Source organism: Octopus bimaculoides, chromosome 9, assembly GCF_046866305.1.
Source record: "Octopus bimaculoides isolate indiv1 chromosome 9, ASM4686630v1, whole genome shotgun sequence".
NCBI classification, from domain to species: domain Eukaryota; kingdom Metazoa; phylum Mollusca; class Cephalopoda; order Octopoda; family Octopodidae; genus Octopus; species Octopus bimaculoides.
The window spans coordinates 59,354,513-59,374,288 of NC_142936.1; the positions used below are offsets into that span (position 1 = coordinate 59,354,513).

The window sequence follows — 19,776 nt, forward strand, 5'->3', positions numbered from 1 at the left end:
ACAAGGGCGATATCTATAATATATATAATGTCAAATCGTTTCGTGGATCGATGTGTTGGATGGACCATTGCTTCGTACGAGCAAAGGTTCGCATGGTAATTAGAGTGAAAGAGAGAAGAGGCCCAGCTGGGATTCCCCGACGCCTGAATGTCCATAAGATACATGATCCTACAGTGAAGAAGGTTCTTCAGAAACGTTTATCTTGCATCGAAGACGATACAACTCGGGAGTAGCTTCAAAACCAAGTTTTTCAATGCATTGCTGAAAGACTGAAATATGCTACAGCCAGCCATAGGGATTGGGTTTACAAAAATGGTTCTGAGGTTCAGAAACTTCTGTCTGCAAAGCGCAATACCCACAGTGTATTATTGCACATGTGGAAGCGCAATGGCCCAGTGGTTAGGGCAGCGGGCTCGCGGTCATAGGATCGCGGTTTCGATTCCCAGACCGGGCGTTGTGAGTGTTTATTGAGCGGAAACACCTAAAGCTCCACGAGGCTCCGGCAAGGTATGGTGGCGAACCCTGCTCTACTCTTCCACCACAACTTTCTCTCACTCTCTCTTCCTGTTTCTGTTGTGCCTGTAATTCAAAGGGTCAGCCTTGTCACACTGTGTCACGCTGAATATCCTCAAGAACTACGTTAAGGGTACACGTGTCTGTGGAGTGCTCAGCCACTTGCACGTTAATTTCACGAGCAGGCTGTTCCGTTGATCGGATCAACTGGAACCCTCGACGTCGTAAGCGACGGAGTGCCAACACAACAAAAATAATTATTGCACATGGAAGCTATCAGTGGCGCGTCAGAATCTAGCACTATATCATCACAAGCATTCAAAATCCCTCCTGCTGCGATCTCTCAAGAAGATGCAGAGCAGCTAGTGGGAAGGTCTTGCACGTGATATTCAAGCTGCCACTGAGCAAATGATTGTAAGATTGTAAGCTCTACCATCTTATTAAGCAAGTTTATGGATCTAAGAGTTTTGTATTGGTTCCTTCGTTTTCCAAGGAGGGTTCTACCCTGCTTACTAAATCAACAGAAATCACAGGTCGCTGGATTGAACATTTTCCGGAACTTCTAGACCGTGAGTCAGCTGTAGATGATGTAGTAATTGACACGATTAAAAAAAAAATCCCTGTCATAAACTCCTCAGACTCTGCATCCTCAACGGACGAAGTAATAATGCTAATAAGTAAGATAGGTTGAATCTAGGCAAAGCACCTGACAAGGACAGAAATTACGCTAAGGTTTTGTGCTCTGGCAGTTGTGGTATTGCACAAAATGTTCTTGAGAATATTAATGTAGTCAACTTTGAGTTGACATATCAATGACTTATAGGGACACCATATTTTTTTATGCAACCATTATATACTATAAAGTATATTAAATGCTTTATAAGTCACTAGCTTAAAATCTACACTTATGCAAACTTTTAAGCTTAGCTCCTGCAGAAAGCTAATTGGGCCTGTGGCCTAAAACTAAGGAGAGCTAAATAGCATGACTATAATACATCAGTAATGACTATATGCCCCTGTAGTGTTTGTTTGATCAGAGGTTAAGGATGGATGAGAATTAATTCTGTAATGCAATCATTCTATAGTTCCAGTCCCAATTTGAATTCCAGCTGTTGGCCAATTTGTCCCAAAGTTCATATCTCAACATAAAATTAACGAAGCAAATGTCATCTATCTCCTCCTTGATCTCTGACATCATCTGACAAACGCCAACCAAGATGGCATAAATCAGCCAAGCTTTACCTGCTAGAAATAACAACCAAAAATACTTTTAAATCAGATCCCAATGCTGAATGTTCAAGAACGAAATGAAGGACAGATTTTCAATCCCAGGATCATCCTGATTCCAAAAAGGATTCCATATGTCTATGTAGAGCAAATGTAGACTGAGATCCCAGACAGACAGAATTTCATGTTTATTATTGTAGAATATTGTGTTCTACTGTTGACAATCCTCTTTCTTCTTGAACTAGACCCCATATCACCAAACAAGGTGATTTGAAAGCAAGACTTGTATATTTATTTATTTATTTTATTTGTTTGTTTATTTATGTTTATTTGTTTATTTTTTTTATATATTTGAAACGTAATAAAAGTTAACAATTTAAATGTGAATCAGTTAAAGGATGAATTATTGTCTACTTTTAATAGTATTTGAATCTGTATACTAACATTTTGAAGATGTGACTTTCAAATGGAAAATTTTAATGACTGCAGATTTCCAATATTTAATGACTATAAACTGCCGAGAGATATGAGTGGAAAAGTGTGTGTTGTGTATGTGTATGAAAAGGAGAGAGTGGGAATGAGAGAAAGAGGGGAAGAGGGACGGTGGAGAGAGAAAGAAAGAGAGTGAGTGTACATATATCATCATCCTCATTATTATCCTTTATCAGACATTTTCCATGCTAGCATGTATTTGACAGTATACATGTGTGTGTGTGTGTGTTCATGTGTGTGTGTATGTATATATGTATGCACGCACGCACGCGTGCACACACACACACACACATATAAATAAATGTAGGGTTAAGGCAAGTTAGGCAGATCAATATCATCATCATCATCATCGTCGTCGTTTAACGTCTCCATGCTAGCATGGGTTGGACGATTTGACTGAGAACTGGTGAAACCAGATGGCTACACCAGACTCCAATCTGATTTGGCAGAGTTTCTACAGCTGGATGCCCTATTAAATACATGAAATACCAAAAATGTATGACCCCTTTAATTCTCTATATCATTTGTATTCTGTGTAAGTCGGACCTTTTAGTATGTATAGATGTATACAATTTTTGTATTCCATGTATTTAATATACTTTATATTATATTGATCTGTCTAAATTGCTTATCCCTACATTTACTCCTATACCCACTCAAATTTAAATCTCTTGAGCACTCCGAATGAATAAGGTGATGTAATCTGATGGTAGAAAGAATTCCGCGAATTAGGTACTCCAAAGCTAGTCGGAAGGACAAGGGTCCAGTGAGCATGTGGTAAATAGTTAAAAAAAAAACGGGGAAAAAAAGGACAACATGAAAAAATCAACAACGCGAGGACATATTATATGCAAAACATTTATAATACACTCAGAGAAAGAAAGAAAGGGTGTTTTATGTTTTGAGCAAAGCTCTTCTTCAGAAACAGAAGACAAAGGAAATTCCTAGAGAAAAGGAAGACGGGGGGAGGAAGAAATTGCCAACAGTCCACATGTGGTTACAAACTGTTGGCAATTTTTTTCCCCTCTGTCTTCCTTTTCTCTTAGACTTTCTTCCATGTTTCTGAAGAAGAACTTTATTTGAAATATAAAACATCCTTTCTTTCTTTCTCTGAGCATCTTATTAATACTTTGCATATCCTCACATTGTTGTTTTTCTCTTGTTGTCCTTTTTTTCTCCGCTTTTTGATTAACTATGTATATACATACATATATTTATAAGAAAGTATATAAATTACAAGGAAATAAAAAATTATAGGAGTGGCTGTGTGGTAAGTAGCTTGCTTACCAACCACATGGTTCTGGGTTCAGTCCCGCTGCGTGGCACCTTGGGCAAGTGTCTTCTACTATAGCCTCGGGCCGACCAAAGCCTTGTGAGTAGATTTGGTAGACGGAAACTGAAAGAAGCCCGTCGTATATATGTATATATATATGTATGTGTGTCTGTGTTTGTCCCCCCACCATCGCTTGACAACCGATGCTGGTGTGTTTACGTCCCCGTAACTTAGCGGTTCGGCAAAAGAGACCGATAGAATAAGTACTAGGCTTACTAAGAATAAGTCCTGAGGTTGATTTGTTCGACTAAAGGCGGTGCTCCAGCATGGCCGCAGTCAAATGACTAAAACAAGTAAAAGAGTAACCTCATTAGCTTACAGCCCTTTCTGCTGTAAGATGTAATGCTCTCATAGCCATGTGCTCGTGCATCACCTTATACTTTCATTGGAGCTTCAAAACTGAAGTACAACTATGAGTGCATTGCATCTTTTAGCAGAAACAGCTGTAAGCTAATGAGGTTCAATACATAATTTATAGTTTCCTCCTCATTTATATAGTCTCTCACTTTGCCCTGTACTCAACTAACTCCTTTCTCCAAAGTATATGTATATTGATTTCAAATTTCAAATATAATCAGACCAAAAATTATGCAACTTTAACCACAGTAAAGTTGATGAACCCCCAACTAAGTTGAAATTGGAGTGCTTGGGTAATTCCTTAGTTCTAACTATCTTCCTCTCTCTTTTGCTCTCTTACTGCCTCTATCTCTCCCTCTATCTATCTATCTGTCTGTCTGTCTATCTATTTATTAATCAACTTATCGGTTTCTCTCTCTATTTCTCTATCTACCTATATATATATATTTCTCTCTCTCTCTCTCTCTCTCTCTCTCTCTCTCTCTCTCTCTCCATTTCATACAAATATGAAATACAAATATGGCTGTGTGCTTAAGAAGTTTGCTTTCCTACCACATGGTTTCAGGTTCAGTTTTACGGTGTGTAGCACTTTGGGCAATTTGGCTTCAACTATGGCCTCAGATCAACCAAAAATCTTGTAAGTGGATTCGATCAATGGAAACTGAAAGAAGCCCATCATATATATACATGCATACATATATACGTATATATATACATATAACATATATATATATATATATAGAGAGAGAGAGAGAGAGAGAGAGAGATAGATAGATAGATAGATAGATAGATAGATAGATAGATAGATAGATAGATAGATAGATAGATAGATGGATGGATGGATAGATAGATAGATAGATATAGATATATATATATTGCCTGGTGTAGCCATCTGGTTCACCAGTTTTCAGTCAAATCGTCCAACCCATGCTAGCATGGAAAGCGGACGTTAAACGATGATGATGATGATAATGATGATACATATATATATATTATGTATGTATGTCTGCATGTGTGGGTATGTAGGTGTCAGTGGGTGTGTGTCTTCTTGTCTTGACATTGCATGATGTTTATAAATGAGTGTCACTGTCAAACAAGCAGAGTCATTGATTTCCAATGATCTGCTTGGACATGTCTGGCCAAGGGGGAAATATTACCTTGCTTGGAAACAGGTGAGGATTGGTGACAGGAAAGGCAGCCGCCCATACATAAAATGTACCTTAACAAACTCCATCTGGAAAAGTGGATGCTAAAACAATTAGTTGTGAAGGGTTTGTTGTTGTTGTTGTTGTTGGTGGTGGTGGTGGTGGTGGTGAAGATGATGATGATCACCACCACCACCACTACCACCACCACCACCATCATCATCATCACCATCGTCATCATCATCATCATCACCGCCACCACCACCACCACCACCACCACCATCATCACCACCACCACTACCAACAACAGCAATAACAACAACAACATCCTAATTGTTTTTAACAGCTACGCATGCAGTAATGCTAGATACAGCTTCAATGAAACATTTTACAAACACGCACACTGGACAGCCACCATGTCACCAAACCGTTTTGATATGGTTACATTATGTTTGTCTCGATAAAGCATAGTCAATGCACTCGTTTGGACGGGAACACAAAATGGCGCTGGAATACTAGGGTCGAGAGTAGCAACAATTGCATATTTGCTGCGCATTAATGCATGGTTAGTTGCGTTAATTTGCTCCAAGTTTGTTGGACATTTTCCAGAACAATAGTTAGCATTGTATCCTACAGGTGCATAAATTATATTATGCCAACCAATTTCTGCAAAGCTAACATACCATGAAGTTAAATGGCAATTGACTTGAACTGATTCTGAAGAATTCGATGGTGGTGTTGTACTTGCATTTATAGTGCCATTAGCTCTCGTTGTTGTATCTTGGAGTGGTATTTCTGATGCAGATTGTACACGACGTTTCTTGCGAAGATTATTGCTGCTTATATTAAATGGTTCAATGTTTTCGTATATAACCAAAAGAGGGCACTTCCTATTTGTTCTTTCAAACAAGCAGGAATCATTTTGGGGATTCAGCAAAAGAGAAGATTCTATAGTGAAGTTTAATAAGGTCTTCTTCAGAGCAAAACTTTGCAAAACCATATCAGTGACGTTCATTACATAAAAGGAAGAATTGCTTCTCAGGGAAACTTGGACAAAAACACCTGAAAATATAAAGCAAATGATACCTGATTAAAAGTTATGTAAATTTGGGAGTCAAACAAAAGCATTTCTTTATTTCTATGAAAGATTACACTTTAGAGTGGAAAAAGAAGGTAGCAAACTGGCATAATTATTAGCATGTTGGACAAAGTGCCTTGTGGTATTTCTTCTGATTTTTTACATTCTGAATTCAAGTTCAGCTGAGGCCAACTTTGCTTTTCATACCCCTGGAGTCAATAAAATAAGTTCCAGATAAGTACTGGTGTTGGTGAGATCAACTAGCCCCTCCCCTCAAAATTACAGGCCTTGTGCTTAAATTAGAAATCATGACAGAGAGAAAAGCCTCAGAATGTTATGATGTTCATGTCTTTCCCAATGGTATTAATGATGTAGGTAAATTTTAAATAAGTCCTGAGTTTGATTTTATTTCAATGTAGACAATTAAAAACAATAGAAGAGATACAAATAATACAGAGATATAAAAGGAGTTATTGGATGCTATAGAAATATAAATGGAGACATAAATCCTATAGAATATAAAGGAGACATGAATACCTTAGAAATATAGTGATATGAATGCTATAGGAATATAAAGGAAGTAACAGAAATCATAGAAAACTAAAACAAGACTGCTTCCCTAAATCAAAAAACAAAACACTTGATTGTCATGAAAAGTAAGAAAAATTTTGTGAATAGAGTTTTAATCCTCAACTCAAAATAATCTTAACAACTCGATGAAAATATTTAGAAATTAATGCAATGCCAACAGTAAAAGAAGTAGAAGAATTTTGGGAAGGATAGTGTACAGTGAACAAATCACAATGCAATAAGATTGTTCAAATGTGAACAATGGCAGTGGTGTTGGAGGGTTGGGGTTAGATCAATACAAGAGGTAAGCTGAGATGCTACAAAACACAAATGACTGGAAAGGACCAGGAAATGAAAAGGAATCAGTTTTTTTCAGAATAAATATTTAATAGGAATGCATGAGGCACTAGCAAAAGATATTTAATAACAAAAAAGACTTGGAAACAACACCAAAGTGGTTAACTGAGTGGAAAACCATTTTCATCCTTTGTATAAACTACACAGCCATATCTTGCTTTCTTCAGCTTACAAAACCTTAACTGCAAAATAGCAAATGATAGATAAACAAGTGGAGAAAGAAAAACAACTTTTTTCCCGAAGAGTAGGAGAGATGCTACAAAGATTCAGTTAACCATAAAGATAAATTACAATAAAAGAATAGTCATATTTGAAGACTATTGAAAAAGAAAGAGAGGTCTGAGAATGTGGACTGATTCCCAGAAGGCTTTTAGTATTATCCTCCCCATGTGAATCTTAGAAGCCTTAGGCCTGAGTACCAATGATAAACAAAAAATAAAATTTAAACACATTATAAGCAAATAATATTTTGTAGATAAAACAAAATAAAGAATAATAAAAACTGCTCCCAAATCTATTAGAAGGATATTCTAAGGGAACTCCATATTGCTTGCTATATTTTTTGTTCTTTTTTTTCTCTTTCTTTGCTTGACACTAATACCTTTACCACCATGTTTAATCAAACCGGACTTGAATACAAGGACTACAGGTAAAACAGCTGTAAACACTAATACAAAGTGTACACTGATTTACCTGACAAATTGATATGAGATATGCATTTGAAAAAGGCATTGAGACAAGTCTGAAGACAGGGAAATTAATTAAAAATACTAATGTCAGGCAAGATAAAGAAATAGGAGAATAAGAGTTAGACTATGCAAAAGACTTATGACTACTTAGAAATCAATGACAAGACGAAGTACAATACATAAATAAAAGAAAAGGTTAGAAAACAATATTACAGATCATCATCATCATCATCATCATCATCATCATCATCATTTAATGTCTGTTTTCCACACAGGCATGAGTTAAGACAGTTTGACAGGAGCTGGTCAGCTGAAGAGCTGCCCGGGCTTCATGCCTGTTTTGGCATGGTTTCAATGGCTGGATAACCTTCCTAACACCAACCACTTTACAGAGTGTACTGGGTGCTTTAATGTAGCACCAGCATGGATGCCTTTTTATGTGGCACCAGCACCCATGAGCCCACAAGATTAGGATCGTTTAGCTGAAGAGGGATGCAGGGGACATACTTGTATGCAAGGACAACCATGATTTCACTTAGCTTGACTTGCCTTCTCAAACACCACAAACTGCTAGAAGCCTCAGTCCCTTGTTATCCCCTCTGTGGGGCCCAACATCTGAAGATCCTTTCCCTCTACTTCATCCCATATCTTCCTGGGTCTACCCCTTCCACACATTCCCTCCACAATGAGAGATTGGCACTTCTTGATGAAACTGTCTTCATTCATATGCATTACATGACTGTACAAGCACAGTCTTCTCTCTTGCACACTCATATTCCCAGTTTTCCTCTCAAATCACTTACACTCTATCAAATAGCCTTTTCATGTCCTCTATATCCAGGGCCCACATCTCACTACCATGTAGAAATACTGTTTGTATGCATGCAACATACAATCTTCCTCTCACTCAATGAGTGAATCTTTGTTGGCAACTTCTGTTTACCTCTGTTGGTATTTTTTTCTATCATCACTACAATAGCCTCTTGAATTAGTTCGCTGCATAGCTTTCCTAGAACACCCATTTTCTCCTCCTTCTTATGTCAGTGTTACTGTGTCTCATCATCAAAATCCCATTCTAAACATTTCTATTTCAATCCTTTCATCTTGGAACCGAAAAAAAGTTGGAATCCCTTGGAATTCCTTCCCACCTACACTTTCCTAGCAGACACTGAACAATAACTGTTGAAGTAGAGAGCATCAGCCCTTTGATTTCATCCCTTCCAGAGGGCAAGCAAATTTCAATTGCACTGACTCTTTTGTTAATCTATAATTTAAAAATATTCAACATAGACTGACATTTTAAATATATATATATATAGTAAATAGATTAATAGTGAATATATGCTGCCACTGCCACCACCACCACCATTATCATCCCCATCATTGTCATCATCTTCTTCATCGACGTCATCATCATTACTGTTTCCCACCACCACTTTTATGTTAACATAAAAATCATTCTATTAATGCAAATTGCTAAAAGCTCATTAATCTAACTGTTATTTCTTCTTTCCTTTGTAGATAATTATACTTACTGTCAATTGGTTGTGATCCATCCATCGCCATGGAAATAGTCATGTTAACATCTGATGTTATACTTTTAAGTTGAGATCCTGTGGAATCTAATGGCTCTAATGTTGAAGAACATCGAGAGAGAACTAATTCCACATGAGTTATTGTTTCATTAAGAGGTTGGCAACTTACATTGAACACCAAATTTTGCAGTGTAGATTTTTCTGTTTGGGGGAAAAAAATGGACAAAAGTCAATAATCATTAACATCATCATCAATATTTTAACATTTACTTTTCCATACTTACAAGTGCAGGATGAAGCTTGTTGAAGCAGATAGTCTCTGACTTGATGCTCCTCCTACTCTCTTGTCAACCCTCACCTGTTTGTGAACGAGGTAATATTTCTCCATGGCCTGACATAATTTCACAATGGATAATACTGAGCTTTATAAAGGAGATGACAAAGGACCGAGATATCTGGCACCTTGCTGTACTCAGGAAGACCTGGCCACCACAGTAGAATTGATACTGGTGTTGGCTCCGCATAAAAAGTTCTCATGTTGGTGCCACATTAACCTTTGGCACACTGTAGGTACATCATGTCACCAAATGAGTTTTCTCCCTTCTAGTAAGGGGACAATGGCAGGGGAAACACCTCTAGAGAAAAGGCAGTGTGCTAAAGGTTAAAAGCCCTGATACTCATGCCACATAGAAAGCACCCAGTACACTTTGTTAAGTGGTTAGTGTGCATATAAACACACAGCACATACACTCATACATATGTATATATACATGATGAGGTAAAAGTCACGCACCATAGGGATAATTAAAAGTATAATTACACAGGAAAATTTTATTTGCTAGTTATTTAATTGCTATAAGTACTGTTCAAAATGCCACCACTTCCTTTTTTCATAACATATTTCAATTCTGTATCATGACAGCATCCCTATCTCTATCATGACCTTGAGGATAGAAGAAAAATTACATCAGATTTTCTGCTCTCATATCTGAGAAAGCAAAGCAGGAAATAAATGCCTTCTTGTATTTGTGAGGGCCTGCATTCTAATTCAAAATGCATAATACATTGTAGTTATTATTGGTGTGCATTTCAAATTATGCCTGTCTCTGTTACAACTACTTACTCTTTATTTGGTTACTTGCTGCATTACATGTCAAGCAATATTAGATATTTCCAGTAGCATATCAATTTTTACTACACGAAGGGTTAAGGCTAGCTGCTCACTCAACCTTTCTCCATTAATATAGAAAGAAATGCTTTGTGTGCTCCCTGTGATATATGTCTATATATATCAAACAGAAGCCAATTTTGTGCAGTGGTACATTATCCATGTGCTTTTATATTTGATCCAGCATGAACTTCATTTTAGATATTTACATGAACTAGTGTCCCCTATCCAAAATTTTTATGGGAATAAATAAAAACAAAAGCTTATTATGATGAAATTACATTGGATCTTGGCAGTCATGTTTGCAGCTCATTGCTAACACAATGTCCTACTCAACCCAATTCTTACAAACATTTTGTTAAAAATGTGTTTAATTTATTTGTATTGTTCCACAGCCCTTCTAAACACCCAGTGATCCCCCCCCCCCTTGTGTTTATCTTATGATCTGACAATGATCACAAGGTGGTGTTACTGCTCCTTAGGTTAAGAAGTTCTGTGTTAGAGTGACAGATGAGAAACTTTGTTATCTCTGTACCAGGTTTATGAGTATTGCTGAAAGCATCTGGGATAATACTGCTGCCAAGTTTTTTTTTCAGCATTTACCTTTCCATTGGGAAACAATGGAATCATAGAAATAAGATACTATCAAACACAGGCATCTGTTAGTATTCTCTAAAAAGCCTTATCCAGATCTAAGCTATGTTGAGGAAATTTTCAGCTGCAGATCTTGGGTTTCATTGGGCATTCAGAGCCTCCTCCCCTAGATAGTCACTCTTAAAAGACGAGATGGTCACAGCTGGACTGCCCCTGATCATAGGTCTGTTCTATCAGGGTTGACCTGAGGCAAAACAACAACAACACTCATGTCTGTGAAAGGGGATAAACAAGAAAACTAATTGGAGTGTTGTTGTTTTGTTAATGATTTCTGAGGTTGATAACTTTATATTTGCTGTATCAAAGAAAACTCTTGATCAGTCTTCCTTAGTGGTGCTCATTCAACACAATCTGATTTCAACCTGATTATATTGACGATTGGGTTGAAAGAAACCTGTGATATTCAATTTATGTATATTTTCCGATTGATTACATTCATTAAATAAAGATTTCTTCTTTCTTCTTTTTTCTATTATTCAGGTCTTGTCGCTAATGATAGTAGTAGATTTTTTTCTCTCCCAAAGCTATTTATTTGTACTCAATCCACCTCGTTAATTAGTCGAAACGGAAAGTTGTTTGGATAAGTATTGATTACACAATCTGCCCAAGTGTTGTGAGCTCAAATCTGCAGCTGAAACCTTATTGTACATAAGCTCAATACATTTGCTGTTTGGAAATATCAATGTTGCCAGCAATAGACTAGCAGTGTGTCCAAGGGAGAATAATTTCTTATCTGGATGGATGAAAGGCAACAGGATAAAGCCTTTCTGCACCATAGATAAGCTGGTGCATTCTTTGAAACAGTCATATTAACTTCATATTTAAGGTTAAGAGAACCTTTAATAGAATCTGATGACTACAATAATAAAGATCAAGATACTTTTCATCCTCATTCCTTTCAATTAACAGTGTATGATCCTGTGAAGAAGACTTGATGGTCACAGCTTACTCAATAGATTTCCTCAGTTAATGCTAACTTGGTGCTAAACAACTGTCATCAATAAAAAACCAATTCTTTTATGAGAAAGGATAATTCTGCTGAAGTATTGATAAATTTATATCCAGTTTGAAAGTTATCATAGACTTATGAAGCCAGATGAGAATGATAAAATAGATTTATTGTTTTATTAAATCTGAGAAGATACTGAAGCCAGTTACTTTGATGAAATTGAGAGGCCTTCATTATATTAAATATTCATATCAGTCCTGTTGTCAGACATAGCGTCTTCCAGCAGCCACCCTCTTGACCCAGGCCAACACTACCTCCTCCAAGCACTTGATGTAGATCTCCATGTTCAGCCTGAGGCCGTATGGGAAGATGAATGGAAACATAACGTTGTCATCATTAGTGATCACTCCAAACACCATGATGTTGACTGGTTGTTTGATTTTTATCACTCTCAGTACATGGCCTCACATTGCGCAATCCTCAGATTGACATCCAAACACTCTGAAATATTCGTATTGGAGCTTCCGGCATGAATGCCAAGCAGTACAGCATGTCGTTTCCAAATTTCTGGCAGAGTGAATTGTGTCATGGTGTTGTTTTTTTCACAGATGGTGCCCAACTGACCCTACTATACTGAGTAGTTGACAAACTCAAAACAAACAATGTGCATGCATGAAATAAAAAATATAAAATGGCAACAATTTACCCATCACATCCTGTATGTGTGTGTGTGTGTGTGTGTGTGTGTATACACATACATATATACACATATGTATTTATATATATGTATATATATGTATGTATATATATGCATATATATATATATATATATATATATATATATATATATATATATATATATATATATATATATATATATATATGCATATATATACATACATATACATACATACATACATACATACATACATACATACATACATACATACATACATACATACATACATACATATATGTGTGTAGCCTTTCATAAAAACACATACATGTTTACACATAACCAATGATCTTTTGAACTTTCTTGAAAATGATAGCAAATTATAGTTCTGTGTATGTAGTGTGATAAGAGTATAAAGGAGATATCTTCAGTTACTATTGCTGAGAGACAGAAAACTTTGCAAATAATGGCAGCCATATGAGTTTTACAAGCTGTTATTGTGATATCTCCATTGTCTAGAAAGTCTCTTGTAAGTATTTATTAACTAAATAAAGGAAATACGGTACATAAGAAATACAAATATAGCCGAATGAAATCTACTTTACTAGCTGCTAAATTATCAATAAGTAATTTGAGTGAAAAAGGAATAAAACATTTTTAGTGTGGTGTTTGTGTTGTTAAATAATTATTGAAGAATAATAATGTTTGATAGGCTGTATGTTATGTTCATAATGGCCTCACAATGATTTAGAATTTTGGCACAAGGCTAGAATTTCAAGGAGGGGACTATATCAATTACTCTGACCCCCCAGTACTCAACTTGACTTATTTTATCAACCCTGAAAGAATGATATTCAAAGTCAGCCTCAGTAGAATTTGAACTCAGAACGTAAAGTTGGATGAAATGCTTCTAAGCATCTTGCCAAGCAGCTAATGATTCTGCCAGCTCACCACTTTCTTGACCACACTAATATCGGGATTAGTTCTCATACTCATTTATTAACAAGGAACACTTGCATTTACATATATAGAACAGTTGAATAAATAGAACAACAGTCAAGCAATATCAAATGGAATAAGTACAAGTTTCGTTGCATAATATACTAATTAGTAATATGGAGAGTTTATAATTATTGAGAATGAATTAAGTTGAAAGAATGAGAACACCTTATCCCAAAACTTACTTTGAAAAACTCCTCATGTCATTCTGTCTGGGAATTCAAAATCCCAACTTCTTATAATGCCCAGTGGTATTCCTAGAATGCTCAACCAGGCTATTTGATCAGAAGATTCCAGTTTATTTGGTTATAAGTCATGTTCATATAAGGGTTAATTCATTTTGTGGTACCACAATTAATTTTTCATGACTGGCCTTACCTTTTATAACAATATGGTAGGCTGTGATCTATGAGCTGGAGAACTTGAGTATCATGGTTCAAAATACAGAAGAAGCTTCAATATACATTTAAGAAATAAAATGGATTTTCAAAATAGCAGCAGAAAACATAAACACCTAAGTATGTTAACAGTAGTTTTTTTTTTGATTGGATAATAATTTTCAAAAATGCATTTAGTTTGGTTTTCTCTTTATTCTAGATGCCATTATTTTGGAAGATTACTGCATATATGAACAAGTTGAAGAAGATTCTATATTTCACTGTTTAAGAATTGTGAAATTAAAATGCTCTCTGAATTAGGCATGAAAGTTATAGGAAGGGAGAATGTAAAGTTGAGGCACTTTGCTTCTCTTCTTGTCAGTACTTAGGCAGATATTTGTAGTTCATAAGAGATGAAAGGTCGACTAAAATTCAAAGAGAAATGATAAGTTCTTCACTCTTCACTGAGTTTCATTTTATTCCTAAGATAATGATCAGATTAACAACATCACTTTCTCTCTCTCTCTATCTATCTCTTTCTTTATTGATCTATGACATTCATTCTGGATTATTTCTTTAAATTTAGGATAAATTTCAGAATCTGAGGAAACTAGTGAAGGTCTGTGTTAGTAACAAATAGAATTAGTTCATTGAAGTTGTTCAATGAGTGGAATTCTGCGAGAAGTGGAGAAATTGATATTTCAAGTTCTTTGTATTAGTCTGAAAGTGAAGAAAGAGAAGGAGAGAGAGGGAGAGAGAGAGAGAGAGAGAGAGAGGGTGGGAAGAAAGTGATATTGTTAACCTCAGCAGTTATCTCTTCTATTCACTTATTAAAGTAGAGCTAAATTACTAAAGCAGAGCTAAATTACTAAAGCAGTGCTATGGCACTCACTCCACTGACTCAGTGTACACAACTGAGTCTGACATTCCTGTGGGTCACTGTGAGGAGGAAGTTCATTTCACTCTGATATATATTGTGTTTTTAACACTGCACATCTATCATCTCAGATAAAAACCACAGCATCATGCCTAGAAAGCTATATGTGATTGATTTTGAGTTTTTACATGACCCCCTCTGCCTGCTATAAATAACAGCCAAATCTCCTCAAATCTCACTCTACTGTCTTCAATAATAGGAGGACACATTGAATAACATAAACCAAGACATTCTCCTAGAAAGATGGCGTGGTCACTTCTGGAAAGTTTTTGAGTATAGATTTGCTCAGTCAGCGCAGACACGAAGATAAACTTCAACAATAATGATATTGATCTATTTTGATCCGATACAAGAACAGTTTTCTTTCAGAGGAAGTGTTTATTCAACTGTATCAGAACACGATTCAGATGTAGAGACAATACCAAAGTAGATAGTGGAGCACAATGCAGTCCTTGGATCTGTCTGTTGGTTCCTGTCAAACCATTCAACCCATATCAGCATAGATCACAAACATTAAATGATAATGATGGTAATGAATGATGATGATTGCAATGGTGGTGGTGGTGGTGGCAGCGGCAGTAGCAGTGACAGCAGTGGTGGTAGCAGCAACAATAAGAGGGGAAAGAGTGATGTAGCTGATGAGGAGGAAGAGGTGGTAGAGGAAGAGAATGATGATGATCATCATCATATCTAAAGAGGCAAAACTAAATAACATATCACGGCCATATCATGCTGAGAGCACCAGTTCTCGTCCGATCACCGAAGTTAAGCAACGTCGTTAGATGGGTGACCGCTTGGGAAACAAACCTAGGTGCTGTAAACATCCAACATATAGGCGCAGGAGTGGCTGTGTGGTAAGTAGCTTGCTTACTAACCACATGGTTCCAGGTTCAGTCCCACTGTGTGGCACCTTGGGCAAGTGTCTTCTACTATAAGCCTCAGGCCGACCAAAGCTTTGTGAGTGGATTTGGTAGACGGAAACTGAAAGAAGCCCATTGTATATATGTATATATATATATATGTGTGTGTGTGTGTGTGTGTGTGTGTGTGTGTGTGTGTGTATGTTTGTGTGTCTGTGTTTGTCCCCCAAACTTCGTTGACAACCGATGCTGGTCTGTTTACGTCCCCGTAACTTAGCGGTTCGGCAAAAGAGACCGATAGAATAAGTACTAGGCTTACAAAGAATAAGTCCTGGGGGTCGATTTGCTCAACTAAAGGCGATGCTCCCGCATGGCCGCAGTCAAATGACTGAAACAAGTAAAAGAGTAAAAGAGTAAAAGAGTAAACATATAAGGACTTTACAAGTTAGAACTCTCTTCACATTGATTCACCATTCATAAAGAGCTTCTGTACAATTGTTCTCACACAACCCCTATCAAAACTTCACTATGAATAGTGTTAACATGATTTTCAACTTCCAGAAATATTTTTCTTATACCACAAACAACAACCCCAGATACCTAAATCTCTTCTTGATTGGATGATTTGAGAAATATTGAAAAGATTTGGGAAAGTTTTCAATTCAGGGACATAAATTTGTCTACAATTTTTAAAAAGTAAATGAAACAAAATGATAATTAAAAATCAGCAGCAATGAAATGAAAGTAAAAGTTACCTGAATTATCTGTACCAGTAAATTCAGAATGTGTTTTGTCTTTTTGTTTTGTTTTTTGGGAGGTGGGGATGGGGTTAGATCCAGAAAGTGAAAGATAATAATTACATAGAATAATTAATATGTAACTTGTTTTATATGTTAAAATCATTAAACTTAAATAAATTATTTAGAACAGTGGTTTGTAACTGGTGTCCATATGTCCCTTGAAGGTCCATATAAGACTTTGTCGTTAAAATTTACCTGCAATAACTTATTTGAGAGAACAATTGTACAGAAGCTCTTTATGAATGGTGAATCAATGTGAAGAGAGTTCTAGCTTGGGAAGTCGTTATATGTTATATTTCTACAATACACAAAATGTTAAAACAATTTTTTAATAGAATTCTTAATAATATTTTACTATAAAAATATAACAGGATTTTTTAAGCATCAAATTGATATGAGGGTCCAGTTGAGGGAAATAGGAATCAAAAGGGTCTATAGGTTAAAAAATTATTGAGCAAAACCGATTTAGAATATTGGCAAGCTCATTGGAGCCTCAGGAAAATGCTTGCTGTGTTTGTTCCAGGTCTTTACTTTCTGAGTTCAAATTATATGGAGGTCATCTTTACCTTTTGTCTCTGCAGGGATCTATAATGTCAAGTACTGGGGTTGATGTGATGAACTAACTGCATCCCCATGTAAATTGTGCCCAAATGAGAAGCAATAATAGTTGGCCACTTTATGTGCCTAAAGCAAAAGATTCCCAATATTTGATATAAACACAAAATTACAATGACTCCCAGATTCAATATTAGAAAATAATTTAAGAATTACATACCATCAATGATGTAATATCCACGAATAGCTTCACGAGGTGATGACTTCCAATGAATATTCTTTTGTTTCTTTGATGTCATATACTGGTATAAACGGATCATATAATCTGGTGCTGAAGTGTGGTTACTCCAAGTTGGACTTACTTCAGAATCGAGATTGGACAGCAAATAATATTCTACCATTTGATGAAACATTCGCAGATCAGCATGGCTTTTTGGCTTTGAAGTAGTTGTCTCAGTTGTGGTTGTTCCACAGTTAGTGCAGCTTGCCACTGTAGTTGAGCTTCTTGCTCTAGAACTGTAAAATCTTTGTGTATTTTCATTTTGTTCACTTGAAACAAATGCACAGAGTAGTATTACCAGAAGTCTAATAAGCATAATATATTCAGAGGTATTTTGCTGCACTAACTTATCTTTTTGAATTTGATAATAAAATATATAATTTTTGTACAGTATCCCCTCGCATATAAATATCAGAAATATATAAGAATATAAAAAATTGACTGTAATATTGACTTGCATTCAACAAAAACTTCAAATCATTAGTCTATATCATCACAGTAAAATGTTTTTTGTATGAAAGCATATCATTGTGTTTTATGTTTTAAGTGATGGTAGTAACCAGTCAAATATTATATGGTCTTGAAATGATGTCTGCTGGTTATTATAACTGTACACACACACACATATGTGTATGTATGTGTGTGTGTGTGTGTGTGTGTGTATATATAAAAATAAATAAATATATATATATATATATATATATATATATATATATATATATATATATATATATATATATATATATATATATATATACATATATATATATATACATATATATATATACATATATATATATATATATATATATATATATATATATATATACAAATATATATACATATATATATATATATATATATATATATATATATATATATATATATATATATATATATATATATATATATATATATACATATATACATATGTATATATATACACATATATATATATATATATATATATATATATATATATTTATATATATATATATATATATGTATGTATGTATATGTCAAAGGACCTTCATACTGTACTTGAAATTCTAATGAGCAGAAAAATAGAACGTGACGACTAAACAAATGTCAACTTGTTGACAAGTCAATGTCATGTAAAACAGAAATTGTTTATATTATGTATATATTTGTGTGTGTGAGTGTGTATAGTTATGCATATGTATACATATAAACGCATGTGTATGTATATATAAATGTGTATATATATATATATATATATATATATATATATATATATATATATAAATATATATTTATAATATAGGTAAGCATTATATATCATCATCATCGTTTAACGTCCGCTTTCCATGCTAACATGGGTTGGACGATTTGACTGAGGACTGGTGAAACCGGATGGCAACACCAGGCTCCAATCTAATTTGGCAGAGTTTCTACAGCTGGATGCCCTTCCTAACGCCAACCACTCAGAAAGTGTAGTGGGTGCTTTTACGTGTCACCCGCATGAAAACGGCCACGCTCGAAATGGTGTCTTTTATGTGCCACCCGCACAAGAGCCAGTCCAGGGGCACTGGCAACGATCTCACTTGGCTTGCCGGGTCTTCTCACGCACAGCACATTTCCAAAGGTCTCGATCAGTAGTCATCGCCTTGGTGAGGCCCAATGTTCGAAGGTCTTGCCTCACCACCTCAGCCCGGGTCTTCCTGGGCCTACCTCTTCCATGGGTTCCCTCAACTGTTAGGGTGTGGCACTTTTTCACGCAGCTATCCTCATTCATTCTCACTACATGTCCAAACCAGCGCAATCGTCTCTCTTGCACACCACAACTGATGCTTCTTATGTTCAGCTTTTCTCTCCGGATACTTACACTCTGACAGGTATGCACACTGACATTACACATCCAGCGGAGCATACTGGCTTCATTCCTTGCGAGCTTACGCATGTCCTCAGCAGTCACAGCCCATGTTTCACTGCCATGTAGCATGGCTGTTCGTACACATGCGTCATACAGTCTGCCTTTTACTCTGAGTGAGAGTCCCTTTGTCGCCAGCAGAGGTAACAGCTCTCTAAACTTTGCCCAGGCTATTCTTATTCTAGCAGCTACACTTTCAGCGCACCCACCCCCACTACTAACTTGGTCACCCAGATAGCGGAAGCTATCGACTACCTCTAGTTTTTCTCCCTGGAATGAGATAGAAGTTGTTTCCTGTTTGTTTACAGTGTTTATTGCACCTGAACATCTGCCA

General features: G+C 36.0%; 1 protein-coding gene across 2 annotated transcripts; it reads right to left on the reverse strand.

Annotated features, from left to right (window-relative positions):
- Positions 1–1,909: 1,909 nt before the first annotated feature.
- LOC106877247 (bone morphogenetic protein 2-A) lies at positions 1,910–18,158 on the reverse strand. 2 transcript variants are annotated; one of them, XM_014926108.3, is made up of 3 exons: positions 17,492–18,158; positions 9,297–9,497; positions 1,910–6,129 (listed from the first exon to the last, which is right to left on the reverse strand). In XM_014926108.3, the coding sequence occupies exons 1-3, from the start codon at positions 18,009–18,011 to the stop codon at positions 5,456–5,458; spliced, it is 1,395 nt and encodes a 464-aa protein (XP_014781594.2). In that variant the 5' UTR covers positions 18,012–18,158; the 3' UTR covers positions 1,910–5,455. The 2 variants fall into 2 exon arrangements, with proteins under 2 accessions (XP_014781594.2, XP_089213699.1); XM_089357573.1 differs by lacking the exon at positions 9,297–9,497.
- Positions 18,159–19,776: the final 1,618 nt, after the last annotated feature.

Coding starts and splice junctions, on each gene's coding strand:
- LOC106877247 (XM_014926108.3), bottom strand. CDS start 18,011: ATGCAAGTCAATATTACAGTCAATTTTTTATATTCTTATATATTTCTG. Junction 9,498..17,491: donor TGGATATTACATCATTGATG/GTATGTAATTCT, acceptor TCCCCCAAACAG/AAAAATCTACACTGCAAAAT. Junction 6,130..9,296: donor TGGATCACAACCAATTGACA/GTAAGTATAATT, acceptor TTATATTTTCAG/GTGTTTTTGTCCAAGTTTCC.